Source organism: Ambystoma mexicanum, chromosome 7q (assembly GCF_040938575.1).
Source record: "Ambystoma mexicanum isolate Mex_15411 chromosome 7q, UKY_AmexF1_1, whole genome shotgun sequence".
NCBI classification, from domain to species: Eukaryota; Metazoa; Chordata; class Amphibia; order Caudata; family Ambystomatidae; genus Ambystoma; species Ambystoma mexicanum.
Window position 1 is genome coordinate 1,167,694,768 of NC_090941.1, and position 10,369 is coordinate 1,167,705,136.

The window sequence follows — 10,369 nt, forward strand, 5'->3', positions numbered from 1 at the left end:
TGCTTCTATCTCACCCAGTGGCCTCTGTCAGTTCACCCACAGTCTCAGGGTATCCAGCGAGCCCAAGCATGCTTCTGCCTCACCCAGTGTCCTCCCTCAGTTCACTCACAGTATCAGGGTATCCATTGAGCCCCAGCATGCCTCTGCCTCACCCAGTGGCCTCTGTCAGTTCCGTCACAGTCTCAGGGTATCTAGAGAGCCCCAGCATGCTTCAGTATCACCCAGTGGCCTCTGTCAGTTCCTTCACAGTCTCAGGGTATCTAGAGATCCCCAGCATGTTTCAGTCTCACCCAGTGGCCTCTGTCAGTTCACTCACAGTCTCGGGGTATCCAGCGAGCCCAAGCATGCTTCTGCCTCACCCAGTGTCCTCCCTCAGTTCACCCACAGTATCAGGGTATCTAGAGAGCCCCAGCATTCTTCTGCCTCACCCAGTGGCCTCTGTCAGTTCACCCACAGTGTCAGGGTATCTAGAGAGCCCCAGCATGCTTCTGCCTCCGCCAGTGTCCTTCCTCAGTTCACTCACAGTATCAGGGTATCTAGAGAGCCCCAGCATGCTTCTGCCTCACCCAGTGGCCTCTGTCAGTTCACCCACAGTGTCAGGGTATCTAGAGAGCCCCAGCATGCTTCTGCCTCCGCCAGTGTCCTCCCTCAGTTCACCCACAGTCTCAGGGTATCTAGAGAGCCCAGCATGCTTCAGTCTCAGCTAGTGGCCTCTGTCAGTTCACCCACAGTCTCGGGGTATCTAGAGAGCCCCAGCATGCTTCTGCCTCATCCAGTGGCCTCTGTCAGTTTCGCCATAGTCTCAGGGTATCTAGAGAGCCCCAGGATGCTTCTGGCTCACCCAATGGCCTCTGTCAGTTTCCTCATATTCTCAGGGTATCTAGAGATCCCCAGCATGCTTCGGTCTCACCCAGTGGCCTCTGCCAGTTCCCTCACAGTGTCAGGGTATCTAGAGAGCCCCAGCATGCTTCTATCTCACCCAGTGGCCTCTGCCAGTTCCCTCACAGTCTCTGGGTATCTAGACATCCCCAGCATGCTTCTATCTCACCCAGTGGCCTCTGCCAGTTCCCTCACAGTCTCTGGGTATCTAGACATTCCCAGCATGCTTCCGTCTCACCCAGTGGCCTCGGCCAGTTCCCTCACAGTTTCAGGGTATCTAGAGAGCCCCAGCAAGCATCTACCTCACCCAGTGGCCTCTGCCAGTTCCCTCACAGTGTCAGGGTATCTAGAGAGCCCCAGCATGCTTCTGCTTCACCCTGTGGCCTCTGTCATTTCACCCACAGTGTCAGGGTATCTAGAGAGCCCCAGCATGCTTCTGTCTCACCCAGTGTCCTCCCTCAGTCCACTCACAGTATCCGGGTATCTAGAGAGCCCCAGCATACTTCTGCCTCACCCAGTGGCCTCTGTCAGTTCACTCACAGTGTCTGGGTATCTAGAAAGCCCCAGCATGCTTCTGCCCTACGCAGTGATCGCCGTGGCTCACCTGATCTCCACCTTCTTTCCTCACTCCCTGTGTTATGATGATAACAATCAGCTCTCCTTCAAACTTCCCTCTACTGCCTCCTCTTCCTCCACTCTCATACCTGACTGCCTGACTACTACTCAGGCATGGTGCCTTGCTAATTATCTCTGCTTTAATGTCAGTAAGACTGAGATCCTGCTAATCGGGGCCCCTGCTCCCTCTTTCCCTCCCACTCTCTGGCTGCCCTCCATGGGCCCTCCCTCACCCTCCAGTCAGGCAAAAAACCTTGGTGTCATCTTCGACTCCTCTTTCTCCTTCTCCTCTAACATCAAGGTCCTTGCCAATAAGTCAAACTTCCAGTTTCACCCCCTCAGAGGCATTCTTTCCTCACCTTCCCCCAGAAGCTCAATGTCTCCGGAGTCCTGGTCCTCTCTAGGCTAGACTACTGCAACAGCCTCTTGCTTCCTTTGCCCACTACAACTTTTCCAGAACAGTACTGCAAGATTTATCCTTTGCCTCAAGCCCAGGGACGGCATCTCTCCAGCCCTAAAATCTCTCCGCTGGCTCCCGGTGGCAGCAAGGATCAAATTCATCCACAGGGCTTTCTGGGGCCTGGGACCCCGCTACATTCATCTTTCTCTCCCTAAATACCTCCCTGCTAGAGCCCTTCAGTTTTATAGCTCTGTCTCTCCGCAGATCAGAGGCTTCTCCAAGCAGAGAGTCGGGGGTAGATCTCTTTCTTCGTCAGGAGCCTCCCTATGGAACGGCCTCCCTGCCCCTCTCAGAGTTTCAGAAACTTCTCAAGATGCTCCTTTTCTGCTCCTCCCCTGTACCCATTTCTTGCTAATGTCTCCCTGCCGCTGTGACTGGTGCCTGGTCACTTGCGTGCCTTACTGAGACCATGCCCTCCTCCTCCAGCCTTAACCAGCACCTGCCCTCGGGCACCCTACGTGATTAGCCTGAACCTGGTCCACCCTTACCTCTGTTTCCCCTGGCACTTGCCCTCCTGGGATACCATCAGCTCTTGCCCAGCCCCTGGAGCCCCTGCCTTCCTGCACTTCCCCCTCCCCACCTTCCCTCATCCCAGCCCTTCCCCCCTGACCTGCCTCCTACCCCTACACTTACTGCCACTCCACTTGCATGGTTCTGAATGTCAAAAGGCCTAGTAGGACCGTTTACTGTTATTCTTTTTCTCTTCTATCGACCGTACCGCCCCTTTGTCTTGTGGCACCTCTAAACACTTTATTTATAGGCATCATATAAATGTCCAATAAACAAATAAACAAATATGTATGCATGCATAAATGTCAGGCATGCATAAGTCTGCCAATTCCTGCTGCACATCAAGATGCAATTATTGGTATCTTTTTATTTTGATTAACAGAAATAATGACCAGACATGTCATCCTGATTTGAAAAGGACATCAATTATGTGATAACCCAGTGTTACTATATTTAAAAATACTACTTACAGGAACACTGACCGTAACTTAGCTTCTCCCTCCCTCTTTCCCCTCCTTTCCTCTTTTCTCCCCTGACGGAGTTGCTAGACAAGTCAGATCTTTGAAAGCCTTGTCAAAACAGGTCCATCCCTGTTGCTCTAAAACAATTAAGGACCACATCAACACACTTTCTCCAGCCCTTGCCGTTTCCTGCAACCTCCCCTTTACCTCTGGCTCTTTCCCCTCCCTTCTTAAGCACTCCCTTGTGCATCCTCTCTTCAAAAAATCCACAGCTGATCCCTCCTGTCCTGGAAAAGTTGTCCATCTCTCAGCTTAACCTTCATTCTGATTCTGTTGGCTTTCTCCATGACCACCAATCTGGCTTCAGAGCTGCCAGAAGCACAGTAACTGCTCTCCTGAACATCCGTGAATGCCTGCTCGCCAACCTCAGTTCTAACTTCCCTCTGTCCTCATCCTACTCGATCTCTCCTCTGCATTCGACACGGTCAACCATACCACCCTGCTCAATTGTCTCTGTGACAACCTGGGTATCACTGACCAGGCTCTGGCCTAGCTGACCTCTTTCCTTTCAGATTGACCCTCTCAGGTACAACTTGGGTCCTTCCTATATTTTATTTCCCTCTCCACCTGTGGTGTCCCCCAGGGGACTAACCATTCACCCTGGCTTTTCAACCAATACCTGGCATCTCTCGCCTACTGCATTTCCATGTTCTGCACACATTTCCAGTGCTATGCTGATGACATCCAACTCATTTTCAGGCTTCCCTCAGCCACCTCCTCTCCTTCCCTCATCTCTGATTGTCTAATCGCCATTCAAAATCGGTGTGCCGCCAACAATCTTTGTCTAAATGCCAACAAGACTGAGATTCTCCTCATTGGTACACCTTTGCCATCCTTTCCCCTCACTCTGGCCTGCCTCCCTTGGCCCTCCTCCTACCCCCACCTGCGAGGATAAGAACCTCGGGATTATGTTTGACTCTTTGCTTTCCTTCCCCGCCCACATCTCTGACATGTCCAAAAAGTCAAACTTTTCATTCCACCCCCTCAGAGGTGCTCTGCCTTTCCTCTCCTTCCATCAAAAGCTCACTGGCTCCCAAGCTCTGGTTCTCTCTAGGCTGGATTACTGTAACAGATTCTTTCTAAATCTCCCTGCCTGCTTCTACTCTCCACCCTTTACAACCAATCCAGAACAGGACTGCGAGACTTGTCCTTGGCCTCAAGCCCTGGGATAGTATCTCTCCAGCTCTGAAATCCCTTCATTGGCTCCCAGTTCTTGCAAGGATTACATTTTAAACCCTCTGCATTGCCCACAAGGCTTTCTGGGGCCTGGGGCCAACATACCTTCAACTGTCCCTCTGTGAATACCTCCCCTCTCGAGCCCTTCGCTCCTCTACCTCTAACTCCCTGAGGGTCCCTCGTTTTGCAAAGACACGAGCTGGTGGTAGATCTCTGTCTTCGGCGGGGGCCTCCCTCTGGAACAGCCTCCCGTCCACCTTGAAACTTGAGGAGAACCATCTCCGGGTCCGGAAACTCCTCAATACCTTCCTCTTTGCCTCTGCCTTTGCCCCCCTTCTCCCCTGCTGATCTGTTTTCTCTCATGGCATTGTGACCTTCCCACTCTCTATCATTCGGGCCAGGTACCTGCTCACTCTGCCACCCCTTGCACTGGGGTTCTGTAGCTGTACCCATACAGTCCCACTCCCACTTCTCCTTTCCTATCTGACTAATCTATCACGCGCCACTTGCTGGTTGCACTACCACGATTTGTCGCCTTTATTTATTTGTGTATTTTATTTACTGTTTATTCTGTTCTCTCCTCTGTTCCGCACACTCCACCTCTCCCCCTTTCCATGCACTTGCGCTTTCTTAGGTCACTGGTCCTAGTAAGATCGCTGTTTTTTTTGTTCTCCTTTGTCCCACTCGGCTTGGTCTCACTCTGAAACACTTGTGTACGAGTGCGATATAAATAATATATCATTTCATTTATGTTCCACAAAAAAGGCATAATTCTAGATTAATTGTCTCCTCTATCAAAATAAGTATCCACGAGCCAGAATACTAACTGATGTGCCCTAAAATATTTCATTTGAGTTTTAATTCTGTATTTTAAACCTTTATATACAGACACACCCAACAAAATATAAATGGGAGATAGAGTCATGTGCTTCTAGTCATTGTTTGGCGCAGGCTTGCAGAATGTTTTTGATGTTGTGGAGTACATTTGAAATTATACCAACAAATATATGTTTCTTTTTGCGTTAAATAAAAGAGTCTAAAAATAAGCTTTCCCAATGCTTGTCACAATGTTTTGTCTTTCTCCTGTCTAGGACCCCCACTCAAATGGCGTACACGCAAAGGAACAGCCGGGCATGGGACGAACAGTGGCACCAGAATGTGACGTATCAAACGTTTTACAGATCAGAACTACACAGTGATATCTGATGATTTGTCCAGGATCACAGTATAAACCGGTGGCAAAGCCGGGATACGAGCCGTGACAATCTGGTTCCAGTATTGCAGGTGGCGGCCTACAATGGCCTACTGAAGTGGAGGAACCTTGCTCCAGACCTACACCAGCTGAGGGTGGGGATGATCAAATATCACCACTAACCAACCCCACACAAAAAATAGCTCCTCCCTCTGCATTCTCCTCTCAAACTCTGAACTAAACACAACCATACAGCTACAGTACAACAAGCCGCACACACTTCACTACACCACAACACCAAACAAACCACACACAGCCTCGCACAACAGTACAACAATTACCGACTGAAAACATTTACACCCACGCCTCAGCGCACGGTGTAAACCGAACTGGAGCTGCCAACAGCACATCACAGCTCCCTTGCGCTTGTTTCCTGCTCAGTCCTACTAACTTACCCCCGACACCTTACCCTCTTGCTTTTCAGAAGCGGCAGAGCGGCAGGGGACCACCCATGTCACATAGTGGGCGTTATAAATATCCTTTAACATAGCATAACATAACATGGTATCTTAGTTTAAATATGAACCACAGAAAGAAGAAAGGCTCAGCCAGCTCTGCTGGGATTTGATACTGAGATCTGCCATATAAACACTAATCTCTGCAACAAGTGCTTAACACGCTGAGCTACCCTTTGAACCATTTAGGCACTCAACCCTGTAAGTGTGCATTTATTTCAACTTTGGTTTGTGAACGTGACTGGTATATTCTGGAAGGAAGGTGGCAAGGCGCCATGAGCTGATATAGGCGGTGAGGGCGGGGCCATGAGAGTAGTGCTTGGCTGGGGGCCACCCGGCAGCCGACCCAGAGCCCAGGAATGGACATACCACGGTCTGCTGCTTATGCTTTGCAAACAAGGTCCACTAACTTCTCTCCATCAGGTGGGGCCCCAGGAATAGGGGGACAATCGTTTGAGGACACGAAACCGGGACGGCCAACAACATAAAGGAAGGACGACACCCACCCACCCTGTTCCCCAAGACTGCATCGTCCGCCCCCCCCCCCCTCACCTGCGCCTGTGCATTGTGTGCTTTGGGCTGTAGATATAATCTTAGTAACAATAAACAGAGCGTTTGCGTTGCTACAGGTGACCCGCCCTGCACTGAACGCATGTACCAGCTGCCCGACGCCCTGCAGGGCTGGGGGTGTGAGCCCAGTCTGCCATGGCAACATACTGTGTGTGGTTTAATGCATACCTACTGCCCCCCCTCCCCTGCCCCCACGCCCCCAGGCTCAGCTAGGTCCAATATCTATTTCATGTACCTGTCTCGGCCGGGTACTTTGAAGGGCACACAGTGGCGGCCCCGGGCACTCTGCGGGGGACGGGAGGACCCCCACCCCTCTACTCCTTCACCAGCCGCGTGCGCTAAACTATGCCGACGCACGGTGCGAAGCTCTGTGCGAGGCTGCCCGGGGTGCCCGAAGCGCGAGCTCATGGGGGCGTCGGCTAAAGAGTGGCATGAAAGGGCGAGGTGCCCAGGTAACCGCAGCCGACCCCTGCTGGGGGGGCAAGGGCGGGCCCGGACTGGCCTATGAGGCAGTGGATCATGGCCGAACCTACAACCCGACATGTTTATAACAAGCCAAAACAAATACATACAATAAAAAAACCGAAATGCTGGCGTGGGGGGCCATTTTTTGGGGTCAAAGTGGGGCACTTGTATGGCCAATGTGGGCCAGTTTGACGAGTTCCATCGATAAGCGGCCAGTAGTTTTGTTCAGTGCTGCAAAATAAATATTGTCCGAAATGCACAATTTGCATCATATTAAATGCAACGCCCCCACCTCCCGATTTCCCCCCTGCTTACCACTGAAACAGTGTCACCACAGGAATGGACAGCCATGTGCAACTGTGGGCCCTTTGTAATCGCTGCTCGACGCAGTGCTATGGCCCAGACCGGCCCCGGGCCAGTGGGGCACTGCCAGCCGGCCTGCTGGTCCGGAGAGGGGTGTGCTACAATCTTTCCCGACACCTGGCTGGGCAGAGCTTTCTCCGGGGGTGTGAAAGGGCACATCCGGTGTGCACACGCACTTATGTGTTTTAAGGCAGGTTGGGGTACTGCCTTGTTTCCTTTTAAACAGGGAACATGTGTGTGCTGCACTCTTGTGCAGGGCGTAGGAGACCCGGGCATGTGCAGGGCGTAGGAGACCCGGGCATGTGCAGGGCGTAGGAGACCCGGGCATGTTCAGGGGCGTAGGAGACCCGGGCATGTGCAGGGGCGTAGGAGACCCGGGCATGTGCAGGGGCGTAGGAGACCCGGGCATGTGCAGGGGCGTAGGTGACCCAGGCATGTGCAGGGCGTAGGAGACCCGGGCATGTGCAGGGCGTAGGAGACCCGGGCATGTGCAGGGCGTAGGAGACCCGGGCATGTGCAGGGCATAGGAGACCCGGGCATGTGCAGGGGCGTAGGAGACCCGGGCATGTGCAGGGCATAGGAGACCCGGGCATGTGCAGGGGCGTAGGAGACCCGGGCATGTGCAGGGGCGTAGGAGACCCGGGCATGTGCAGGGGCGTAGGAGACCCGGGCATGTGCAGGGCGTAGGAGACCCGGGCATGTGCAGGGGCGTAGGAGACCCGGGCATGTGCAGGGGCGTAGGAGACCCGGGCATGTGCAGGGGCGTAGGAGACCCGGGCATGTGCAGGGGCGTAGGAGACCCGGGCATGTGCAGGGCGTAGGAGACCCGGGCATGTGCAGGGGCGTAGGAGACCCGGGCATGTGCAGGGGCGTAGGAGACCCGGGCATGTGCAGGGCGTAGGAGACCCGGGCATGTGCAGGGTGTAGGAGACCCGGGCATGTGCAGGGCGTAGCAGACCCAGGCATGTGCAGGGGCGTAGGAGACCCGGGCATGTGCAGGGCGTAGGAGACCCGGGCATGTGCAGGGTGTAGGAGACCCGGGCATGTGCAGGGCGTAGGAGACCCAGGCATGTGCAGGGCGTAGGAGACCCGGGCATGTGCAGGGCGTAGGAGACCCGGGCATGTGCAGGGGCGTAGGGACCCGGGAATGTGCAGGGCGTAGGAGACCCGGGCATGTGCAGGGGCGTAGGAGACCCGGGAATGTGCAGGGCGTAGGAGACCCGGGAATGTGCAGGGCATAGGAGACCCAGGCATGTGCAGGGGCGTAGGAGACCCGGGCATGTGCAGGGGCGTAGGAGACACGGGCATGTGCAGGGGCGTAGGAGACCCGGGAATGTGCAGGGCGTAGGAGACCCGGGCATGTGCAGGGGCGTAGGAGACCCGGGAATGTGCAGGGCGTAGGAGACCCGGGCATGTGCAGGGGCGTAGGAGACCCGGGCATGTGCAGGGCATAGGAGACCCGGGCATGTGCAGGGCGTAGGAGACCCGGGCATGTGCAGGGGCGTAGGAGACCCAGGCATGTGCAGGGCGTAGGAGACCCGGGCATGTGCAGGGGCGTAGGAGACCCGGGCATTTGCAGGGTGTAGGAGACCCGGGCATGTGCAGGGGCGTAGGAGACCCGGGCATTTGCAGGGTGTAGGAGACCCGGGCATGTGCAGGGGCGTAGGAGACCCGGGCATGTGCAGGGGCGTAGGAGACCCGGGCATGTGCAGGGGTGCAGGAGACCCGGGCATGTGCAGGGGCGTAGGAGACCCGGGCATGTGCAGGGGCGTAGGAGACCCGGGCATGTGCAGGGCGTAGGAGACCCGGGCATGTGCAGGGGCGTAGGAGACCCGGGCATGTGCAGGGGCGTAGGAGACCCGGGCATGTGCAGGGGCGTAGGAGACCCGGGCATGTGCAGGGGCGTAGGAGACCCGGGCATGTGCAGGGCGTAGGAGACCCGGGCATGTGCAGGGCGTAGGAGACCCGGGCATGTGCAGGGCGTAGGCATAGGAGACCCGGGCATGTGCAGGACGTAGGAGACCCGGGCATGTGCAGGGGCGTAGGAGACCCGGGCATGTGCAGGGCGTAGGAGACCCGGGCATGTGCAGGGCGTAGGAGACCCGGGCATGTGCAGGGCGTAGGAGACCCGGGCATGTGCAGGGCGTAGGAGACCCGGGCATGTGCAGGGCATAGGAGACCCGGGCATGTGCAGGGCGTAGGAGACCCGGGCATGTGCAGGGCATAGGAGACCCGGGCATGTGCAGGACGTAGGAGACCCGGGCATGTGCAGGGTGTAGGAGACCCGGGCATGTGCAGGGGCGTAGGAGACCCGGGCATGTGCAGGGCGTAGGAGACCCGGGCATGTGCAGGGGCATAGGACACCCGGGCATGTGCAGGGCGTAGGAGACCCATACAATCTTGGGGGGGGGAGGTGGGCGCAGGGGACACCTTGGAACTTTGCTTTTTTATTTATTTATTGTGTTTTATACGACTCCTGTTGTGGCTCCATATACAATTGTGATGCCCAGCCTGCGGGGCATCACGGGCGTGATGTGCTGTGTGCCAGCCTACCTGCAACGCTCTTTCGACACATCGTGCATCAAAATAATCATTCTTCTACTTTTTTAAGTGCGAGGTGTCCTGGTTGTGATGTCCTTTGTACCCATGTGGACAACCCTACAAAGGAGTACCTTTCTGACTTGGGCGAGTATCTTCAGCTTTCACTGGAGGGTGGGGTGTTCCCTCAGAAAGTACACCGAGTGTGTGCTTTGGTGGAAAATCAGAGTTTGACAGGTATACCACCCAGCTCCGGACCGATAGCGCCGTGAGCTAAGCGCTTGCTCCTGATATCTGTGCGAAAGCTGCTGTGGCAGGTTCAGATCCCGGCAGGGTCAACGCAGCCTTTCATCCTTCTGAGGTTGATAAAATGAGTACCACTCTGTGGGATAATGACGTCTTCTGTTATTTCAGCGCTCTGAGAGCCCTTGGGTGTGTAGCGCTATATAAGAAACACATTATTATTATTAGTGTAGCATTTAAGCAGAATGTACTTTCCCAGATAGATAAAATCAGAATATTTACTACTTTCTGCTGCCTGAAAGCGTCTACGCCACCCCTGGGG

At 54.8% G+C, this 10,369-nt stretch overlaps 1 protein-coding gene across 1 annotated transcript in view; it reads right to left on the reverse strand.

Moving 5' to 3' along the window:
* Window positions 1–7,335, reverse strand: part of LOC138528307 (NXPE family member 2-like) — a 447,118-nt gene extending 439,783 nt beyond the window's left edge. The window contains exon 1 of the mRNA XM_069639784.1: window positions 7,219–7,335. Coding sequence (XP_069495885.1) covers window positions 7,219–7,254 — 36 coding nt within the window. The 5' untranslated portion in view covers window positions 7,255–7,335. The remainder of the gene's footprint in view (window positions 1–7,218) is intronic.
* Window positions 7,336–10,369: the final 3,034 nt, after the last annotated feature.